Consider the following 24,287-nt stretch of genomic DNA (forward strand, 5'->3'; position numbering starts at 1 on the left):
TGACGAATGAATACAGAATTCAACTAAATGTATAGAAAAGATTATTAAAGAATAAACACTTCGGTATGAATAGCACAGTGAAAAATTGCACTCAGAAGTATCTCTGTATATGATGATATAAATTACTTTCGAAACAGCAGATAATTAAAGTTACTAATAGTGAATCTAGCCCTCCACCAGTCATCTCTGATTGGAGCCCATTGCATAGTAAGTGACTGTGATGGGTTTATCCTAATTCTCTCGGTGGGGAAGTACAGTGGCACGCCTCAACCGGGGGGATAGAGTGTTGTGATTGCTAAAACCAGTTAAATCCAGCCTCCTTCCCTCTGGTGCTTATCTGATCAGTGGAGCAGTCAGCCACCCCTCAGCATGGGATTTCATATCAAACACACAACGTAAGCCCTGTTCAATAGGCACCACAACATCAGTGCTACTTATTCATAGCCCGGGACATGCGCCGGGGCAGCGGGGGTCATACCAGCGCTGTGTCCTGGCATCAGCTAAGATGCCATCACTCACTGGGGAGCCCCAAAACCAAACATGAGATAAAGAGTTATGCCGGCTAATTCCAAAAAAATAGAAAGGCGATTCTTGCAGCATTGGTAGGAGTAGAGCTTAATGGGAGGCTTAAATAACCCAATCTTGATACTCATTTGGTTTCTGTTGCCATACTGTGACACCATATGCATACCCTCTATTGTTTAATCTAACCATAAGCACCTCATAAAGCAGTGGTATATGTACAGTAATAATACAGTAATAGAGTAAACAGGAAGAAATATATTCATTCATTCATTCATTCATTCATTCATTCATTCATTCATTCATTCATTCCATGAGTGTTTATGGAGAATACAACTATAAATATGGTCAATGTACCATAGACTTACTGTATTTATTTCTTATTTATCTTAATGTTTTTGCACGAGATGCCCTCCTATCTATTTCTATTTATCAGTGTCTGGACTGCCACAAAGACTACACCGTCTTGCCATTTTTAATTTCTGAATTATACAATATAAATATCTGAAAATTATCTATCTAAATTAGTGAGTGTATTTCTCCCGGGCAAGTATCTCTTCCACAGACAGCTACATTTGACAGCACTTGTGTTCCTGAAGTAGAACGGGGTATGAGGGGGCAAAGGGGGTGTGTGCCCGCTCCGCTGCCCCGCTGCTCCAGGTGTTATCGTCTTAGCCTCCAGACGTGACAGTGAGATAATTAGAAACGTTAACACTTGCTGGAGCCTGTACTTGATGAATTCTCGGTTTCTCCTCTTGCTCTCGTGTAAATTTGCCCCCTCTGCTATTGGCCAATTCTAGACTATTATGTCCCTCAGTCCGGGTAATGAGCAAAGCACTTCAAGAGAATTTGGATTGTGTATCACTTAAGTATCATAACTACGTAAAAAAAAAGAAAAAAACAGTTCTTCCTTTTTTATAGGATATTACTTATAATGCTGTTGCTGGTACTGGTGCTCCTTACAACACCACATCATTTAATTAATCAGCACAATGTGCAATTACACAATAGTCAAGAGCAAAGATGTTTTATTTGGATTCTTTGGAAGTTGATGTTTATCTGCAGTCCTTAAAGCAGAATTAAGTACCTCTTGCCCCTAGAGACCATAAGCACCACTGCAGGTGTCGTAGCATGTTGCGTTTTTGTTACTCATTAATTGTCAGTGAGAGTAAATACTACACTGACAGAAAAGACAAAGGGAGAGAGGGATATTGTACATTGTGCCACACAATGGAGATAATCTTTTGCAATCAAACTTGGCTATAAATACTGCTTAAGTGGTGCTAGCCCGCAGTTAGCCTGTTAGCTTCTTCTTTGTGATTCCATTAGTGTGTATTGCGCCTCCGACAAGGAGGCAGAAAAGTTGTAAGCATGGTTTTCTGGCCAGAGACACCAGGGGAGATGAAACCCCCCCAATCAAACCATCAACACTTGTATTACCTCCAGAGGGACTACGAAAAGGATTTAGGTAAAGAAGTTACTTAGTTCTTCTTTAAAAGGAAGGGTTGAAGGTAATATCAAAACTTCCACTTTCCTACTTCTATTTTTACTATTTTTTTATGATTTACTTTTACGTCATTACATTTTAGAGCATGTATCGGAAATAAAAAATAAAAGAACGCATATCAAAGTCTTTCAATAGTTTAAAAAAATATGTGTGAAATACTTTTACTTTTTACACATTTTAAAGTGGATACTTGTATACGTTTAAATAGAAATTTAGTCTGATACATTTACTTACCTGTTGTACAGTCAATTTGTGCTTGCTACCACATAATGTACACACAGCAAATAACCTTGTTACATTGTCTTCACCTAAATATGAAGTTCTTCCATACACAAAAGAAAAGACAATAAAGATCTTCTACTTCTATAAAGATTTAATGAGCGATGGAAGATAGAAGTAGAAAAGTAAATTAGTGCAATTTACTTTTAGGGTCCCCCCACTTCACTTTTCCATTGCTCAAAGCTGTACCTGGGCGTGAAACGTGCATTAAATTAATTTCCTTGAACAATATGGATGTGAAACGAGTTTGGACCAAAACTAAAAATGTCACTCTTTGAACACGAAATAATTATGTACCCCAGGTTTTAGTATCCTGCATCAACTACATCAACTAATACTGTACTACAGGACAGTATGGGGTGAAATGTGGTAAATAATGGGGAGAGTCGGGACTTAAACCGACTGCACTGAAGAACAGCAACAACATATTTTTACTCAGTCTTGCATGCGCTGATGTCCTCTATTTCACTGTTAACTTTAAGTAATTCCCTTTTCAATGATACGATGCCACTTAACAGCCAATGTATCACAAAACACAGTGTAGGCGAGAAATTGCGCTCATCATTTAATCAAAATGGCCACATTCAACATTAAGACTAGAAAACAGCTGTTACTGCACATTTCTCATCGAGTGACAACAATAGTATTTTTTTTTTTTACACAAACAAAAGCCAGGCCCAGCCGAGCGGTGGGAGGACACTCTTGGTATTCTGACAAGCGCCTGGGCTCAACCAAAAGGAAAGAGATACAGAGAGAGACATGCTCACTCGAGTGTTGCACATGGACGAACCAGAAGTGACAGGGAGCTGACAGGGGGATGACAACCTTGTTTGTCCTGCGCTGGATGATCAACATGTGTTACGCCAATATGGGTCCCCTAGGAGGTGGACACGGAGCAGCGGAGACAGAGGGTTCCTTCGCTCCGCCGAAACGCCTTTAAATTAGCATGCGCTCAGCCGGTAGAGCAGCGGACCGGCGTGAACTACCAGCGATAATGAGAACGCATACATCATTAAAGATTAGGCCGTTTTGTACTGTGACATGTCAAGCAAGGAATATTGTGTTAAAACAAGAAGGATCCATTCCACCATAGCTGTAACATTATGACCACTAACAGGAAAAGTGACTGGTTATTTAAAGTGGACACATCAACATGCATCATTGTGGCGTATAAACCTGCTTTTGGGTCCCTTTGCATTGAAATGAACATAATGTTGATACTTTTCCCTCAAAGGTAACAGCCAGATCCTGACACGTCTTTTCAATGATTGTTGTGTTGTGCCTAATTAGTGCATTTAAAGCAGCGTGAATGTATAGTTGGCCTGTGCAGAGCAGATCCCAGGTCAGTTCTGCGTCTTGTTTCCAGCGTGTGTCTAATTGAGCACTGTGTAGTTAATTGTTGGTGCGTGGGAGGGGAGAAATCAATCTGCTTTCTGTGCTGCTGTGACTTTGAGGCCTCGGGGTGAGAGACAAGAGTTGGCAAACACACGCAAACACAAGATCACTGTTGGAAAAATAACATAAAGTCAACATAGTCAATTTCAATACCACACATGCTTTCTCTTTAGCTCAGGCTGAATTTTACAATCTCTGAATCTGCTGCGGTTTTCTGCCAAGTACAGTTAGATTTTTGTAAAGGCTTGAGAATCCCATGCATTTTAGAACATACAGCAGGTTTTATACAGCACATAATAAGACCTCATGGAGAATATTTAGTTCCTTGCAGTTGAGTTTATACCATTGTGATTGTGTTTATCTCAATCCCAGCCATAGAAAAATAGAGACCCGATCTTGTGTAAATAAACGTAGACTATAGGAGGGAACTTTCATATCTTGCCACTCCAGACTTAACGCTTTTAAGTGGGAAGTATGAGGTGGAGAAACACCCATGACCAATGGCGATATTATGTATCAGCAGCCTTTTCCTCCAACCAGACTCTGCGGCGAAGGGGAGGGAGAGGGGTTGTGGGGGTGAACATGTATTTTTGGGTTAATAAAGTTTTTAGTTTGACCTGTGAGAGCCTATAATGCTTAAAGGAGCTATACCTGATTCTTTTTCTAGTCATGGAATGACATTTGTTTTGTCTTCTTTTAGTACTAGGTGAGACCCGGCCTTCGGCCGGGCCTCGCTAGTCTCCACATTTGATATTCTGAGATTATGAGTGATTACAAAGAAAAGTCCAACCCGTCACACAGTTCAGCTGTAGACCAGTGGTTCCCAACCCATTCCAAAAACTATGGCCACTACAAATGTGTAAAAGAATGAATGCTAAAACTAATTTCAAACAAACTGCAATTGGAGTATTTGATGCCCCCGTGCTCCTGTCTTATAAACTACAACAACAATATGTTCACTAAACTCAGGGAACAGAATTCAAGAGAGAGTGGAATAATTATGGATAAATATTAGGGGTTCAGCTCTAACGGTTTGGTTCACGGTGCAGGACCCGTGGTTTGGTGCATCACGGTCGTGTACAATCAAAAAAATAAGAAGGGGGTTTTGAAATGACATAGCCTAATGATCGTTGTTAGACAGTATTTAAAACCTTACAATAAAGTTGGCAATGCTTTCAAAGCTGCTTTAGAATAAAATGTAGCTCTGGGCTAACAATACGTGAAAGCAAAATAGAAAAGAAATGGTAAAGCAGCAAAGAAAAAAAAAAGAAAAGAAAAAAACTACGCAGTGCAGGCCATGCGCTCGTTAAGTGTTACTTTCATTTTCGCTTTGACTCACACAGAGGATAAATCAGTCGGAGCAGCGCGTTTGATTAGAGGCTCGTGTTTGAGCAGGTTTTGGGCAATGTTTTGCGTGTTTTTTTTTTCGGAGACAAAGCTTTGGAGACGGAATACGGTCAGGATTGGATCTTACGCATGTACCTGTGCGGAGCGTCTACAGCTGCAGGTTAGCGGTGAGTGAGATGACACACATCGCCCTGTGTGGATGCGCGCGCACACATACACGCGCACACACGCGCGCACGCACACACACACACACACACACACACATACGCACACACCGCCCGGTTTGGATGCGCGCACACGCACGGCAGCACGAACCACGCACACACTCAGTACTGTCGCCAGGCTTCCTGGTGTTCCCAAACGGTCTCCCATCCCAGTCCTAACCAGGCCCGTCCCTGCTTAGCTTCAAAGTCGGTATGGGAAATAAACATGGCGGCGCCCAGGCGGCGGCCATTGAGATAGCGTTTTCTATAATAGATATTGTAAACTCAGACATTTGTGGGGAAAAGAATGTAGATCTTATTACAAAGCATTTGTGTCGATTTCATGAACTCTCAGGATAGTTTTCTAGCATTTTTGTGAAATGTGCCTATAAACATGGCCCTGTGAAGAAGCTACAAATATGTGAGGAAGATCAGGGATGAGTTTGTACCTCATCAAACATTATAATTTAGTGGTTTCCTCTTTCATTGTTTGAAATGAAACAATCAGGTATTCACCTTATTCCGGAGGTTTGCGTGGGCGCTGCCATGAATTGTGCCCGCCCCTTTTCTCCTATCTGTTTACATGGGACTGGAGAAGTCCACATAAAATCAGCTACTACACGAAAACAAAGCCATTTTTAGGCCGCGCAGAGAAACAGTGCAGAGTTGACTTGTTGGTGCAAATGAACATTGGCCATTTTACACAAATCAATCTACTAAACATCAGATTTAAGCAGAGAATATTTTCCCTCGTTCTCCATTTGTGTCAGGACAACGGAAGTGCCGAGACAAAGCAAAAAGTGGCAAAAGTGGGCTGAGTGGAATAAGGTGAAAAGGGCCTTTAAGGAAGAACACAAGGCAGAACGATGTAAACGAGGAAATGAATGTGAGGCAGCCATCAGAGCACCGCTCTCTGTGCCGCTTGCAACAAACCACGCCTCAGTCCTCTCTGTGGAAGATAGCGCGTGAAGCTTACGCTGTCTTTGCACCAGGCACAAGATCTGGCCCTAGCTCCCTAACACAGCCCCACGCATTCAGAGCCATAACCCGCTCTTTACTATCACAGACACATAGACACAGGGCATCTCCGGGAGAAGGAAGCACGCAGAGGTGAAGGCAGATCCATCTATCGATCGACCGCTTGCTGCGAGGAGAGTTAAGAACATGAGATCTGCCCAGGTCAAAGGGCCAACAGACACAGGCAGCAAACAAGATGGAGGAACCCCAGAGATTATACCTCACAGTGCACCCCCACGGATGGCTTTTCTAAATCGCGTACAATTATTATGGAATAAAACGATCCAGTATTTGTAAGTAGAAATATAGGAAAAAAATTACTTTGCTCTCTTCTCTGCTTTTACTACAGCATCAATCAATTCTGTCGCTCACCCTCAAAGATTGAGTTCACTATATACAAATGTACTGAGGGGTAGATATTGAGTGAACTTGAGTGAAATTAGTTAATTTTTTTCCAAAACCTACACATACGACGTCATGAGACAAAATGAATCTACAGCGTTGTACAGTGCCGTATGAATTAACATAAATGCAGCTTGATCTAAAGAATGCATTGACACACTGGGCTAATTAGCTCATTTGCATGTGTTTGGTTATCTGTAACGGCGGCTGAAATAGGCTGTTTTAATTTACGATGAAGCGCTACTGTCACTGAACCTTTTCAAACCAGAAGCGCTGATTGTATTTTGAAATCAGTCATATTAGAAACACACGTATGCGGGAATGGAAATAGTCCTGTTGCGGATTTAATGACTGATTTCATTTTGTCTTTTCCACGTATTTGATTTTCCCCAGTTGAGTTGCATTAATGTGCTGATAATTTTTTGTGATTACTTAACGCTTTAGTCATTATTGAAATAATAAAGGCATAAAAACAAATAGTACTGAGTTTGTTGGAAGCAATAGGGATGCAATAAAATCTCAGCTGAATCGAAATAGTAAGTTTAATTAACACAATTAGTGAATTGTCTACAAAGGACCACAAAAAACGACCACAAAAACAAGAACATCATTTATCTAGACAGGCACTTAAGTGTGAATGCAAAATAGCATATAGATGTTTGTGGGTATTTTACACCTAATTTTACAGTTTGCCTGTACTGCAGTTTTAGGACCCTGATATTCATTGTATCGTCTTCCCCAATGTTGTAAAATATATAGATTTTGAATGATGACATATTGTGGTATTTCCCTGACTTGTTTGTTTTTCTCCTGCTAATGAAAAGCAATGATTCCTGCATAGCGCTGACGACAAAACAAGGCCGTTGGTGACTCATAGCGTTGAGGGTCAAGCCTCCGGGCTGGGCGGGGGGGAACTGAGGTGGCTGAGCACAAACAGTGCTTCAGCTGGAGCGCAGCAGCAGGCGCCACAGCATCTCTGTTGATTCATCTCCTTTTATGCGCCCAGGTCTCCTTTCTTTCTCCCAGCCCTTTTTAATGGAACAAAGGCAGACACAGAGTGATTCAGGGTGACCAGACGCATGGGAGCGGATGGACAGCGAGACAGAAAGGTCAGAGTAGACGGGCCGCTCCGTGGAGACACCAGAGCACAGAGACATGTCCATGAACCAATGTACTGTGACCTCAGGGGACTGGAGAGATGAGGGAGAAATGAGGGTTCAGGAGAATGTGAAATGGACTGTGCGAGTGTCTCGGGGCATAATAGCAAAACACATTATCTAAGCACGAAACTGTTTGCATTTATCATAAGTGATGTTGACAGTGCAAAAATAGACACTTTTACTTGTTGAAGTTATACTTTTGAAGTGCGAAATCCATTACGCTTGTCAAATTTTATGAAACCACGAAAAGATAATGGAATTACTTGATGAAGAATTGGCTATAGTAGGAGTTGTAGAAGATGTATGGGGTGGTATCGTGGTCCACGTCCATTTGAAGACATTTTTAGTCCTGGGGCTGGAGCTTTGACGCTCCATGCACTGATAGGCGTTCATCTTGTGTGGGTGCCACTAAGGCGTTCTGGTAATTAGCAGAGGCAGACAGTGGAAAGGCCCACCTGTTCCAGACGGACCGAAGGGGCCTGAGGCGGGGCCGTGTCTCCCCCTGGTTCTGTCTATGGGGCATCGCAGTATGAGACATCATGTCCACTGTGGTATTCAAAACTAGACCGATATGTTTTTTTCTAAAGCCGATGCCAATATTTTAGGATGTTAATTGGCCGATCCCGATATGCTCTGCCGATATTTTTGACCGATTTTTCAAAATGTCTGGTCTATAATCCTGTAAAAACAAATACTTGGCCGCTCCAGCACTGGACGATTTTATTTTTATTACTTTAGGTGATCCAATCATAGTTTCTGTCCCAGCTTTGATTAGTTGTCATTAGAATTAGCGATCAAATACAAAAGTGGAGGTTAAAACTAGCTCAGCAATTGAATTCTGCAGATTCTGCACTTCAAAATGACATGCAGCATGTTCATATTGACGGAGGTTTAGTGAACAAACTTGAAGCTAACTAATAGGCCTATGGAGTTATGGGAGGACTCGTTTTAATGCCCTGACTTTGCTCTTTGCAAAAATCGGGAAGGCTCTATCATTTTCGGTACCGGAAATATCGGCTTTTTTCGAGTCTATTTGAACACTTACCCTGTCAGTAAAATAGCTGCCATTTCCCTGCCATGCCATCGCTCCAGATTATGAATGAAAATTAGAGGGGATTTCAGTTATTGGGCTGAGGTTTATCCAAATAAAGTCCCGTGAGAATAACAGAATAACATGTGAAAGTTGCCGTGCTGTGTAAATGAAGCAGGTAAAAAAATAGGATGCTACCGTAGAAAAAAGAGGAATGAAATGACAGCCATGTTATACAGACAGGCCGTGCCAACCAGGCTTGCCCACCCGCTTGGCCCATATGAAAACTGGATAACCTTTGCAGACAGATTAGGGTCAGTACTATCAAACGAAATACATCAGTCACATGCAAACCGCCGCACACATGTCTAGTGTATACTTCTGCTAGACACTGAGCTTTGAGCAGTGTGGACATTTCTGCCTTCTCACAAACAAAACTTGCTGTTTCTGCAATGTACAACGAAACCCCCGATTGGAGATTGATACAATTCAACGTTGGAGTGTTTTTTTTCCCTCTAAATTTGCAGTAAATGCGATACCCATCTGGCCATCTGTCGCAATGAAAGAAAGGCTTGTCCACATGGATTTATTTGATGCTGATGTAGTGCTATGGCTATCTGTCTACATTTGTACTTTTGATGCTCAGACATTTGGACTGCAGCAAAGAAGAAAAAAAAAAGAAAAGGAAAGAAAAAAACAAACAACAATCATCAATTTGTCACGGAGAATTTCTAGGAAGCTGACAGCGATGATCTTCAGCCAGAGATACTAAAATGTTTTGAATCCTCCCTGTATTGCTCACTTTTTTTCCTTACCAAAAGTTATGCCACATGTGAACGTAAAGGAGCTTACTTTCTATGTCGGAGCACGTTGTAGCTTATTGTATTATTGATACAAGAACTGAATACTACCTTTAAGCACGCCTTCGCATTGAGATGAAAAGAATGTCAACCTATTTTTAAATGTCACTGTCTCTTTTTGTTCCGGATCCCTGCTCTACTTTGTGCTACACATCTAAAGTGGGTCACCATCACCATCACATGTGGCGCCCCAGTGGGCTCCTCTGTGCGCCTCCCAGTGAATGTGTAGCACTGCTTCAAGCCATAAGACAGCACCAACAATGCACAAGAGAGTTTGTATCAGTTTAATGGAAATCCCATAGGAGCTAATTGATTGTAAATGACTTATTTTTTTAAGTAATTATGATCAGAAGTAGGGGACATAATCAAGCTGTCTGTTGATGTACTTATTATTGAGATGAAAATAGAGTCCTGAAATGTATAATATATCATTTCTCTGGGGTAACTTTGTTTTCCAAAAGCTTCTGCAATGATGTTTAAAGCATGATTAAAGCTGAGTGGTTAACACTTGATTCCCAAATTTGCATATGCGTTCTATGTCTGGGTGAGTTTCCTCCAGGCGTTCTGGTTTTCCCCATCAGATGAGACAAGAAGACTGCTGCATCTAATCCCTGTTTCTAACACTAAACCTAATCCTCGATCAATTCCAAACCCTAACTTTAACTCGACGATTAAGCTCATAATGATTAGAATAACCAGAAAAGAAATATCGCCAAAGTATTCATGGAACTCTTTCCTATTTTGACATGAGAGTTTAGTTTGTTGCTAATGACAGTTTTACATGACCACGTCCACATCAGCACACAGCCCCGTTATTAAAGCGCTTCAGACGGATGCCGGCATGTGTGAAGTGAACAGGCCCGCAGCACGCCCTCTTGACTGTATACATAGCCCTCTCGCTCTGTGTACATATCGTAGCTTATTCTTGGCTGGAGTGTGTAACGCGTAACACTGTGTTGCTCTGCTGCAGCTCAGATTAATAGACACTGATAATAACACAACTCAGAGCCATTGTGGCCTAATGAAGATGGATCTGGAGGGCTCGGCGGTGCACAGACACTCGGGGTGGCAGTCTGCCAGTCACAGCCAAATGACATCTGGGAACGACTCAATACCGAGGGCGGCGGGGGCAAGAGTCAGCGCACAGCTCTCGTTCATAACATTATCAGGTTATATCACTGTAATCCATTGTTGGTGGCTTTCATGGATTAATGCCGGGAGCAGCAGTTATCACTCTTGTTGTTAAGACCTAATGGCAGCAGTAAATTATTCATTTCCCTGTATTGATTTGCAACAGCACTCACACTGACAGAGTTGACAGCGCAGGTTGACTGATATGAAGTACTGTATATCTAATTTGACGATTAAGGCAGGCCGCGGAAATGGAAGAAAGCGCGAGAAAAACAATGTAACAATGTGGCGTGTCACAGTGCGGGCACGTGGCCCAGACTCTGCAGCAGCCTCACAAACAATGGCTTTAGTAGATACAGTATACAGTGTTCAGCAAGCTCTCTTTACTTTACAATTATACATATTCTGTGTTCTTTTGAAAGCTACCACACAAGCCTAAAGCTCTAATGGAATTAACATTTTTGAAACAATGTCCCGCCTCTATATCATCACTACGGTTAAGATACAGGCTTGGTTACATAATGCATGAATAGTTTTCACTGGATTATTCATCATTATTCCCTACGATTGTAATTACCTTTGCCGGTGTCTGCTCGAGGCCAATGCTTGGTAATATCTCTGCTGCTGTTGGAGGTAGACCTGCAGCATGTGTGTGAGGAGATGGAGGTGGAAGCTGAGGTCTCTTGCTCTGGCAGCTGTGGCGCCTTAACAGGGCAGGCATTGATGGGTAGGGCTGTTGCCCCCTGTTGCATCAGCGGTAATGAACAGTGACAAGTCTTGTGCCACTATAATAAATCACAGACAGTGGCAGTGACCCTTGTTCTCGGAGGGAGCGGGGATTTCTGCGAGAAAGATGCACAAACTCAAACGAGATGGATTGTGCTCACCATTGTTTTGTGAGATTAAGCGATTAAACAAAGATTACTCGGTAAAACTGAAGTACACTAGACATTCAGTATCCTTTGGCTTTTATTATGTACGAACCTTCATAAACATGAACACTGAAATGCATGAGATTCTTGCATTAGTTTAGCAAGGCCCTGATTCCTAGTAGTGGAATAATATTTGTTTTGTCCTTCAGTATATTGTAAAAGCACATGTTTATGAAAAAGACATTTGCGCTTTGTGCATCTAAATGTAAATATATGTATTATAAGCCTTTCAATAGATCTAGTTGTTGTCTTCAGTACTGTGACAGTGTTAGTCCCTGAAGGTTGTGGAACATTCTTATAAACTCATCCCAGTGAAGGGAAATAGGACCTTGCAAATGTGACAGGAAAGTTGAGTTTGGACAACAACTAACAGTTTCAAAGTAACATGCATTCTTGGTAAGGCCTTTAAATATTTCACTCTTCCCTCAGACATGAATGCATCTGAACCACGGTTTAATATTACTGTAGACTTGATTATCCACACAATGACGTCCTCCTCATGAGAATTTTGAAGTAACGGAGTACTCTCACCTCTTTTGCCTTCTCTCTGCCCTGCACAGTTCCTTGCCTCAGCCTGTCACTCAGCAGTGCAATTGTCTCCCTTACAGGCACTGAGGATTTTAAGTAAACACTGGTATTCCTGGAGCATATTATATTTAAGTGTAGAGTGTGCAGATGAGGGGCTGTGTGGGTAGATGCTGAAGCAGGAAAAGTGTCTATTGAATAAAGTGAGAGAGCTCTTCTTTTCTCTCTCTCTATGCCTCTTGCCTTTACCTCTCTGACAGCCACACTAGCCCTGTTTGATACCGCCGCATCGCGTTCTCGCGCTCTGCACACTCTGCACACTCTGCACACTCCCCTGTCTCATTTGCATTCCCTTAAAGAACACTTCCATTAAAGTATTTCCCTTCTGTTTCTTCAAATAGGTCTTTTTTTGTCCCCAGGCTGGCTGTTTTTTTTTTGAGGGGAGCCGTATTCCCCGTTGAATACACAGCCTATCTCTGCTTTGCCGTGCCGTGAGTCAGTAATCAAACGCACTGGCCTTAATACATTGGCCATTACAAGAGCTGCGACGCTGCACAGCCCCTGCACATTGGTTTCATTATTGAAACAGCCCTCTTTCCACAGCAGCAAGAGAGGAGCTAACGCGACTGACCTAACACAGTGAATGGAGAGGTGTTGGAGAGGATCTGACCTGAATGTGTAGCCTAACAACATTATCCACCCTGTGTTAAGTTCACTGTAGGCTGTTGTAGCAATTAGCTGTGACTTCATGACCACTGTTGTCTTGGTTGTCATGCTATGTAGGGCTGCAACATTAACCGCAATCAAACTGATAGCAATTATGTTGGTAGTGTAATACAAAGGGCTTAATATTGTGTCTCTATGATGCCCTAGACCTGTGTAAACACATAATGGAATGCATGTTATTGTTCTAATTAATTAAGACATGATATTTCAGTCGACTCCAGAACATGTGGACAATGTGCACTGTAAACTAGAATTGTATTATAGGAATTAAACATATATACCATACTTTACTTGACTCTGACAACTGTGTGAACACTGCAGACAGAAGCGCTGATAGTCAAATCCTCATAAACAGGCAACACAACACAGACGGAGAACAGGCATAAAAATCCTCCCCTCATTTGCTCAATTGCTGATGCCTCAACAGTGGCCATAATATTACAACATCTAAACTAGGATCCCTGCTGTGAGAATCAATGCAAATGTAATAACCTCAGATTGTTTTGAAACAATAATACCTAATGCCGTTATGTGTCTTTTCTTGCAATAGTCCAGACAAAACAGATTACAGGGGCTTAGTCATTGGCCAACTGGAGTACAAGATTGAAGGGATATGGAAGTGAAGCGGAATCCTTTTGTGTTTTATTTTCGTGGGGAAAAATGTTCCTAACATCTGGACCCATGTTGTTTTGTTTGCCCCTGAACATTAAAAGCACTTCAGTATGAGTGAAGCCTATGTATAGATTTAATGCAGAATGCGACGATGATTTTGCCGTGAGACAGTTTATATTTTCTCTAGGATGAGCATTTTTGTTGTCATTGTCACATTTTTTCACTGCTCTCTTTAGAAATGTCTCAGATGAAGGTTCTTGAGTTTTAGAGTAAACCTCCTTGTCTAAGAATATAAGATTACTCATAAGTTTTATATTGAAACAAAACAGTTTTTTGATAGAAAATTAGAACCAGAAGAGAGCTTGACAAAGGGCAAGTGAGGTCCTTTTCATATTCATTGACTTCTTGGCTAAACATATTTCAAATCAAATGCAGCCGTTTGCCCTTGAAGTACTTTCCAGCACACTCAGTTACTAAAAGAACATCAAATGCATGTCCAACTTGAATAATCACATGAACGTTGCTTGACTGCAAAAACGCAGCTATTAACTCCACTTTGACACATGATAATTTCCTCCTATGTCTGACATTTCAAAAGCAAAGGTGTGGGATGACTTTAATGGAAGTGCCATCTAATTCATATGTTTGAGTCATTTGCATTTTCCGGAATCAGTTAGTATACCATATGCATTTGCAGTTCTTAGAAACATACTCTTGAGAGGTTGTTTTGACATTGTTCTAGTTTTGTTTCAAGCTGGACGGTCTCAAGCAGACAAAAGCGCTGATTAGAAAGATTTATTGACATATGTATATATCAGACCCCGGCATTAGACATCAGATATATGAATTGAATTTAGAAATGGATGGGCAGGTTAGAGTTGGATGGAGATGTCTTCCCCCGGAGCCTGGGCACTGGTGAAGGAATGGGAGGCCTGACAAGGATGTGGGGTGGAGGTGGGTCGCAGCACAGCTGGGAAGCGAATGAGCCATGAGCAGAGCAGAACCGAGTGCGATGATTGGCCGCTACGAAGGTGTGGCTCTGCGCTGATAGGCTGAGGTGAAGGTGCGACCCTCGCAGACACTATCATTGGCTGGAGGCAGGTGATGATAAATTGGTCTCCCAGGTATAATTCACGCCTAGGCTTGTGTTTGGTAATGATAATATTGACCATTATCATTTTCTATATAAATAAAGATCTTCTTCTTCTACACTGTCTGGTCAAAGGCAGGGATCAAAATCATGAAAATTCAAATGAATAGAGACCAGCTTCAGATTGTCTGAGGGCCAGATTGGAGTTTTGCCGGGCCTGATTTCGCCCGCGGGCCACCTATTGATCTTTTCTGTATAATGCTATGATGTCACAAGAGCATCACCTACTCATGACCAGGAAACGCTTTGCTTCATAAAAAAAAAGTTTTTTTTAACCTTTTATGAATATACTTAAGGCGTATTTAAATGATTTGTCCTGATTACAAATATTTAACACTGCGATTTGACTCTCTTTTCTGATTTGTAAGTAAGATGTGATTGCCATTCAGATTTGTATGCTTGACTGTGCCAGGAGCAGGGATCATTTCCGTCGTAGCGGGAGCCGTGCCACTGAACCAACTATTTGCTGTTGGAGCATCTGAGGCATAAACATCAATCTTAATAGCAAGGGGAAAAGCGCTGGGGAGTCGTGTGAGGATGCAAAGGCTCCTTCCCCATGCAAAAGAGACACGAAACGCTGTGATTTATAATGCGCCGGCTTAAAATCAATCACAAGTTTTCTTAACAGGGTAAATTAGTGTGTAGCTTTTTGCCTCCACAATTGCCCCCTGTGAGTTTCTCTTATTCCTAGTGAGCATCGCATCTTGGAACACATTGAAATGCAAATGATGACATTAGTTGCCAAAGAACCCGATGTTGACGATTCACAAAAAATATTTCTTCAGTGTTTTTACCCCATGAATTCCTAAACACAGACTCGAAAGCACGCGTTTACTGTAAATGACTTGTACTCCTCTCTACCTTGCTATCTGATTGCTCCAATTTGAAACGACGGAGAGATGCCCGGAGCTGTAGCCGTGTTGAGATTTGCGCCAGCGCTTTCTAATTATGCAGCACAACACTGTCGATAAAGTCTTTGTTCCCCGTGCCGTTGATCAGTAGCTGCATCGCGTCCCCAAATTCCTACACTTTTCTGTGCACAAACAAATGACAGCCACGGCAGCATCTGTCTGGAATCAAAAGGGGACTTGTGACACCCAGTTTCTCTGTTAACGTCTACCACAGCAATCTATAATAAGTCTGGTGATTATCCTAATGATCCAACGCATGTATATAATGAGGTGATTTGCTCTGGATAAAGGAAGCTTGTGATTTCAGTGAGTGAAACCACATCTGAAACGGGATGATCTAGCTCTGTTTATTGTTTGAACTCCAGATTTATTGCTCATTTCAAGGTATCTACAGCAAATGCCATTATTAAACGTGATTATGTTGAAGGGTTCTTAGGCAAGCTTCAATCTCCGTCACCAAGAGGTTGCTTAGCCTGCCTCCGTGTTGTGATAATAATAAGAATAACAACGTTCAAGTTTACACTGTGTGTTTATTAACATGCAAACCGAATGAAATAAATAAATAAAAGCAACAATCTTTAGTTGACAGGTTGCTACAATGCCGTTATTATTCATTCACTCCAACCATCACGCAGTCTGCACCAGTGGGTTAAAAGACAACCCTTTTTTACCATTATGAGCTATTGTCACTCGCACAGACTGTCGTGAGTTTGAAGCCCAGCTCAAACTATTTGCTGAATGTCTTTCCTTGCTCTTTCAGCCCATTTCCCCCTCATTCTCTTCTGTCCAGTTGAATAAAGTCTTTGGGGCAAAAACAATCTTGTCACCCCATGTCAAGATTTGGGTTTTTTTCTTAAGCATAAATCAGAGGATTGTGATCCCATTGGATGTTTAAAGAGGAAGGAGTGACTGAGATACTTTGGGGCATGTACCGAGGAGGGCTGGTGAATTAGATTCAGTGTCGGTACAGTATAAGTACACTGAGAATAGCTTAAAGGAACAGGCCACCGTTTTTCCATGCTGAGATTTGTTCTTACCTGAGCTTAGACGAGTTGTTACGTATCTGTCTGGTCTTTGTGCGTGCTCGTGGAAGAGCTTGGTCGCTTCTAACTTCACCCCATTTGGAGCTATAGGAATATACAGTACTTGGAGAGGCCAAATGCTAACAACATCTTTGGTCTTTTTGTGTGGCTGAGGGCACACAGCTCTTCCACACTGTGATATGTTCTTACCTGAGCTTAGACGAGTTGATACGTACCTGTCCGGTCTTTGTGCGTGCCCGTGGAAGAGCATGGTAGCTTCGAACTTAACTTACATTAGGACATTGCTGGAACATGTTTGGGGATGAAAATACTTAATTCTAACATTTTTTTAGTCCCTTTAAATGACGGTGTACACGGTGTAATGTGGGTAGGAATGAATATTTTTCAAAAAAGAGATTTTTGCAGCTAGATTCACAATATTTTTTTATAATGACAATTTAAGTCATAGAGCACATTTTATTGTTCACTTGCAGCATTTTCTCTTCTCGGAAAAGAAGCAGATAACAATGCCAAAACGGAGCAGATTAACTATTTCCAAAATCTACACTCACTGTTTTCTATGTGAAATTTAAGTCCTTATGTCCGGAAAAGGTGCTCATTCCATGCCATCTGTGTTGCTTTTTTTTTTCCTTCTCTTCTATTGTTCTGACAATGATGGGTCCCTTCTATTACTTTAGATACACTAGAGGATAATAATGGTAGATGCGATCAGTGTAAGGGGTCGACCTCAGGCCTTGGGGCAGTTTGTACTGAGGATCCCAATCTCGCCGCCATCGTTACCGGCCCGCCCCCTTAGGCCAGCTTGCCTCACTCAAACGCTCAAGCAAAGCTATTACGACGAGCAATGTGATGAGTTTTATGACTCGCTATTCATTTATGCATCTATTGGAGCTATTTTCAACAAACTCCAAACTTCTCTCTGCACTCTGAGTCAACTTCCTTCTCTCCAACCCCGTCTTCCGATGTGGCGTCTGTTCTTTGTTTTGGAAGTTACTTGAGCTGCATCATAATTTCATGTCTTTTTATAGTTTCTTTCATCCTTTCTTTGTCAGATCTACACTTTTTTTTTCTACATCCTGGCCTTGCACCCATCCTCCATCTAATTCGTATTCCGTCGTGACAACAAATTATGCCTGTTTTATGTTTGTCTGAAAATAAAAATCCATTTGCCCACATTTATGTTCTGTTGTGTTTTGGACCACTGGAGAGATGCTGCTGCTGCTGCCGCCGCCGCTGCAAAGTCTAAACAATGAAAAGGGATGGGAGGAAAGTCATGTTTGTTTTGTTCAAAAAAAAAGTTTGGTTTAAAATGTCTGTCCCTACACACCGTGGAGTCACCTTTTGATTGTCAATGGAGAGTGTGGCGGGTGGGAACATGGCAGTAGCCGTAAAGCTAAAACACTCAACACGGGCCATTGCTATTAGCTGTAAGCTTTTTGTCCAGCTTCCAATCCCTCACGGTGCGTTTTTATCTGATCATCGAGGGTGGTCACAAACAAATTTAAACTCCAACTGTGCCTTTGTGTCAAGTACACCTCTAATATATTTTGGGGGGGAGAAAAAACAGCAGACCTCCATGTGTTTTTTTGGCACACTTGCATTCAGTCTCTGTCCTCCTCACTGTTTGCGTGTTCAAACTCGACTCCCGACATACTAATGCACATACTGTATTAACAGGCTGAGGGTGGCGGTCGGGAGCCGGCTCGTGCCACAGGGGAACTGGGTAAATATCAAAGAAGGTCAGAGGGAGGAGGGGCCGGGGAGCGGAAAGTAAAAGCTAAATCAGTTTGGAGGCGAGAGAACCAAGAAGTCTCTTATTTATTACAAAATTTTCTCCGAGACATTTTGATGGCAACATTTTTCAAGGAAGTTTGACAGCTTGATCTAAGACTGACGCTGTTGTATATTATTTTACTGAAAATTTTACTGAGCTTATAATGGATGTCCCTCTGTTCTATATTGTTTGGTGTCACGTTGGGCCTGCAGCGTTTCACCTCATAGCAAGAAGGGTGGGGCTCGTGTGTGAGTTCACGCAATCTTTATTCGTCTGCATAGGTTTGGGTATAGATACACACGGCAAAGGGGGGAACAACGGGTGAAAGAACAATTCTGTCAAAACACTTATATGACTTGACTTTGTTTGTGTGTGCTAAATATGTTTATAGTCTATGAGGAAAAATCTAAAAAGAGTAAAAAAGTATGATTTCCATAACTGACAACTGTCAAAACATGACTCTTATGACTTTTGTTATTATGCTGTTGTCGTGCTGGAACGTCATCTGCATAACCTCTATGAGCCACCTGAAAAGTTATTCTAAAGTAAAGACATAAAAGTCAAATAAAATGGTAGCGGTTTATATAAAGGTGTGCTCATTAAGTATTAACAAGGTACTAATAAGCATTAATAATATGCTTGTAAAGTTTTAGCAGTCGTTGTAGCCGGCGCTAGCTAGCATTAGCGCGATGCTAACATGAAGCATGAAGCATGAAGCAAATCATGTTAGCATTCTCATCACGTTATTATATGTATTTATGGGTTGTTAAAGCACTTTGCTCCTCTCCATGGCGTTGTATCTTTATTGAGTAGAAAAGTATATTCATAATTAAGTAGTTTTTGAATGATCAGAGAAAGTTTAGATTTTTCTCCAAATTGCTTTCCCCCTTAACTGTTTTCAAACATGACCATCAATGGGCGATTCTATACCAATAAAATTAAATTCTTTTGACGTGTTTTTTCAATTATATAACACACACAAAAAAAAACAAAGGTTAAATGAAACATTGACGAGTGAATCATATGTCTATTTTATGTTTTCTTATTTTTATTTCCACTGAGACTGAAAGTATAAAGTGTGTATTGGTGCCTCTTTAAAGCGAATCTGATTTACAACAACAGCTGTACAAAAAAAAAAAAAACGACAGTCGTGTCTCTTAAAACTCAAAGGCACAGATGTGGTCAATCCACCAGTGCACTGTCAAGCACCAGCTCCAAAGCACCACCTCAGCAGTCTCTCCTTGTGTGCTGGGGCCTGAAGGGGGGAAGACCATGCTCCCTGTCAGAGTATCACAGCAAAGTTCCAGATTGTGATTTATTTCATGAGGCAAATGAAATGTGTGAGGCCTGCGGCGCCGCTCACTGACTCACCACTTTTCACTGTCTTGCTGCCTGTGCATATACCCATACGCACGCATAAACAAGCGCGCGCACACACAGCTGACATGGATTTTTCACATGTTGAGTATTGCTCCAGCTCCAGCCCCAAAACATATGTAGCGCGTCTTATTCAATCAACCGTTCAAACAGTGGAGAGAGTGATGGCAGTGCGAACAGCTGTTGCCATGCCAGCCTGCACAAAATGGCCTCAAATTTGTGCATGTGTTCACTCTGCCCGGCTGTAAATGGGGCTTCTTCTTTTCACAGCCCTGGGAATGCAATCATTATTTCTTTCTTCCTCTGAATCCATAGAAGAGCAAATGTTACGATACTAGTCTTTTCATGCTTCGGCGGGTTTCAGATTTGTACTTAACTTTCTCCCAAAGCAGTGCGGAACAATTTGCAAAGAACAAAAAAAAAAAAAAAGAACACAATTTCATGTTCCAGAGTAACAGATGAAGTCATTTTAACATGCGAACGCTGTGATGTGTTTTGCAAGCAAACTCATTATTTTCTTAAGCGAATTATGTAGCTGCAATTACCAACAGGGATGTTCTGTGTCAGTTTATACATTTTACTCTGCTACTAATTTTATTGACTAATGAATTTTGACTCCAGCCAAATGACGCCTTCCCCATTGCCTTGATACACTGTTCAGTATTCCTCACAGTTATTAGCACATATTTGAGTGCTGAATGTAAAATAAATGAGTTTGCACTGTCAAATGTGAAAATTATGAAGTTGCGAATAAGGACCGACAGCTCTTTCTTTCTACCATTTTGAAATCGTTGCCTCTCTTTCTCTGTGCAGGATCAGCCGTGGGGAGGGTGTGAGCTGGAGAGGTGTACCCCGCTCACCAGTGCCTGCTGTCAGCTGTATTCCCACCCCTCTCGCGCCTCCTTCATCAGCCTCAAACATGGCCCTTACAATCTGCTTAATCTTCGTCGCCGCTGTGGCTTTCAGCAACGTCAGCCCCTCATCCCAAGGTATGTCAGAGCAAAATGTAAAGACCAGTGTTTGGTAGAGTTACTTTTTAAAGTCGTTTGGTTTCCTGGTTACTCCTCGGGAAAACTAATTTCTTATGTTGCCAATTATGTTTTCCGACTCTGAAATATACATTTTACCGTAGAAGCAACTCAAACCCCACAAACATCAGCTTGATATCAGCAAATGCATTAATGAGCAAGTAAATAAGTAAGTGCTTTATTTGTCATTGCGACTGAGCCTTGACGCCACTGTGGGTCAACCTGACCAGCATGTTTTTGAAGGTAGGGGAAACTGTAGCACCTGGAGGAACCCGGCTGGCTGCCTTCAGTGCTCCTCTGATCCTCTGAAACGGTGCACCACCTCCTGGATCTGTCCCTGTTTCAGAGCGGGGTGTCCTGCACTGGTCAGCTCCTCCACCTCCTCCTTCCTCTTCTTCCTGCGCAGCTCGCTCCGCTCCACAACAGTTTTTCACCATCTTCTGGGAAGACCTTAGCAGTTCATCTGTTCTTATTCTCCAGTGAACGTCCATTAGCCAGAACAATAGAAGGCATGTGTGTCTTAGCTGTGAGTCTTTCCCGGTTAGCTTCTCGTTTGTCCCTTTTTTGTTTCCTGTAGCTCCTTGTGAAGCCTCCACTGTGCTGCAGGTATGGGGGGCTCTTGGTGCCTCTTCAGTGTCTCAGAAGAAGACATTTCTAGGTCTCAAATGGGCTTAGCTGATAAGCTATCTGTTTACTTTTAAAAAGCTGCTTTCTTCAGGACCATTATGGAATCTTTGCAGTAAAAAAAAAATCCACCTATCCCCACAAAAACACAGCAAGACGTACAAAATAATCCAGTAAGATAATGTGGAACACAGAAAGCACAAATGCAGTTTGCAGAAAAAAAGCTAAAAAATGCAGCTGTACCAAGAGAGAGGGAGGTTGCTGCCTGTTTACACATCGCCATGACGCCATGATGAATAGGATGATACATCCGATAGACCTGGTCCATCCTCTGCATGTTCTCCATGTGTCTGCGTAGGATATTGGGACCCATAACCTTTTACCTATTTGCCTCTTTGCTAGAACTTAAACTAAAGCACCGTTATGTACAGTAAACAGTAGCACAATAAACTGCAGAGCTGTAAATCCCTGTAGCCTTTCCATATAAATGCTATGCAATATTTGTATAATTACTGAGCATGGCTGATGTTGCATGAATCCTACTGTGTTCTGGAACTGCACTGACCATGTTATTGCAAATGAAGCCCTGATATTTATACCTTTGCTGCGAGCACTTGAGGCTGTAAACATATTGACGTGCTGACCAGGCTGGAAACACCTCACTTGATTAACCAAACGGTCCGCGTATAGCGGCTAATACAGATCCATGGAGAAGAACGAGAGAGAGTGAGTTTGTGGACGTCAATAAAATCTCTTGTCATCTCGATGTGACTTGGAGCGTGGAGACACTATGAGGGGGAATCCGTGCATGTAATGACACCATATGTGTGACCTGCTTGAATGTGCATGTACCGTAAGATTCTTTCATTTGCTCCTTGGGTGGGACTGTACATGCACTAGTGGCTGTACGACTCGAGGGTAGAAGACCTGCTTGGTTTAAAATAATACCAGCGGGTGATTGGTTGAAGATGGGCAGAGAAAGTAGATGGGACAGCAGGAGAAGGAGGTCCTGCTGGTGGCCACCATCTGCTCTGTGCCCCCAATGATGTGCATGGGCCAATAGGACACTGAGTGATGGGCAGTGAGGTCGACAAGACACTTTCTCAGTGTTGTGTGTATGTGGCTATAACATATTACTGACCTGGAAGGATTCTTGTTAGCTTGTATGTAATATTACAAAACAGGGAATTTTGATCAGTGTTTCTCTTTTTAAGTTACTTCCTTTTTACCTGTGTCGCACTGCAAGCCTGTTACATGGTCTTGCAGCAAAGTTTCAACTGTTTGTTTTTTATGGTTTCACAACAATACATGAACCAACGGTTCAATGGAAAAATGTCCAGTGCCAGGTTTTTGCCTAAATTCTATTTTACATCTGTGGTCACAGGATAGGTTGATGGTTTTAACCTTTTAACCCCCACCTGAACCAAGCACATTTTCTCCAGTTTGGCTTTGCCCAAATCTAAACGCTTCTTGAAAAAATGTGTCAAAATAGCGACAAGTACAAAGATGAAAACCCAATGAAAATGTGACCCAAAAACCAATGAAACCAACAACTAAAGCAGCAACAAAAGAGCGACAAAAATATGACACAAATGCAACACAAAAGGTGTGCAAGTGCACCCCGTCCTTGAGCAAGACACTTCACCCGCCTTGCCTCCTCTCTGGAATCGCCCATATATGATCATGTTTGAAAACAGTTAAGGGGGAAAACAATTTGGAGAAAAATTGAAACTCGAAAAAAGATTCTGTTTTCCCGCTCCGCGAGGCCACGCCCCCTTCTATGACGCGATGCCGTCTACTCTGTATCTATTGTCTGCTTACATTGGAGTGTGAATGGGTGAGTGGTTCCTTGATGTAAAAGGCAAAAGCACTATATAAGTTGAGACTATTTAGCAAAGCATTGAGCCTCCTTTGACTGTCAGTACCAACAATTAATCATCTTCAAAATGTGTAACACACTCTGCCATGTGCCCGACCACTAAGCAGCCTTGGCATCTAGAGTTACAGCGCATTTACTTTGGGGGCGGCTTGATCTTATCCTGGCAACTATGGCTTGGGCACACCACGATGGCGCACAACATGGCCTGTTAGTTGCAAAACTGACCGAGACAAATGCACAGACAGACTTATGCAGTCTCGAATTGGCACAACTCTCAAGTCACATTTTCACCTTCTCCCTGTGCATTGCTTTGGACTGTAGGAGGGAGCTGGACTTGTAAATAACCCAGGAAGGACATGCGGACTCCACTCAGAAATAGAACGTACAGAATGTTAAAAGTACGCGAGGGTTAACGAAAATGAGACACGGCCAAAGTATTAGAGAGCCGTCCTTCTGTGTTGGCTGCGTCCGACCATGTGCTTCCAATTCGAGTAGGTGCTTGTTTTCTGTTTTTCCGCATCTTAATTTGGCCGCTTTGTGCAAACGCTGAATTTGGTAGCGTGCGTTCCGTTCCATCTGACACTTTTGGCCCCTGGCATTGTGTCCCTCCGTGTTGCCGTGCGCTTGTGGGAGTGCCTGTGTGCGTGTTTTTTTGGTGCCCAATTCTGCCTCCAACTCCCTGTGTGTGCCCTGGCGCTCGGGGAGTATTAAGAATGTATTAATAATCAATTGACTGTTATCTGCATTCAGCCCCAAAGCGACGCGCACCATTTGGTTAAGATGAAATTAAGAAATCACTTTTCCACACTTTATTTAGCTCCTGGGCACATTCAGTATACAACAACCCGGGCTT

The 24,287-nt window shown here is 42.1% G+C and overlaps 2 protein-coding genes across 4 annotated transcripts in view; both read left to right on the top strand.

Moving 5' to 3' along the window:
• Positions 1–24,287, top strand: part of LOC306969213 (uncharacterized protein) — a 273,218-nt gene that overhangs the window by 228,129 nt on the left and 20,802 nt on the right. The gene's annotated exons all lie outside the window — the stretch shown is intronic.
• Positions 1–24,287, top strand: part of adgrl1a (adhesion G protein-coupled receptor L1a) — a 142,186-nt gene that overhangs the window by 39,508 nt on the left and 78,391 nt on the right. For all 3 annotated transcript variants that reach the window (XM_079564273.1, XM_079564271.1, XM_079564272.1), the window contains exon 2: positions 20,717–20,892. In XM_079564273.1, coding sequence (XP_079420399.1) covers positions 20,823–20,892 — 70 coding nt within the window. In that variant the 5' untranslated portion in view covers positions 20,717–20,822. The remainder of the gene's footprint in view (positions 1–20,716; positions 20,893–24,287) is intronic.

The sequence above is a fragment of the Gobius niger genome (assembly GCF_951799975.1).
Source record: "Gobius niger genome assembly, chromosome: 10".
Lineage (NCBI taxonomy): Eukaryota > Metazoa > Chordata > Actinopteri > Gobiiformes > Gobiidae > Gobius > Gobius niger.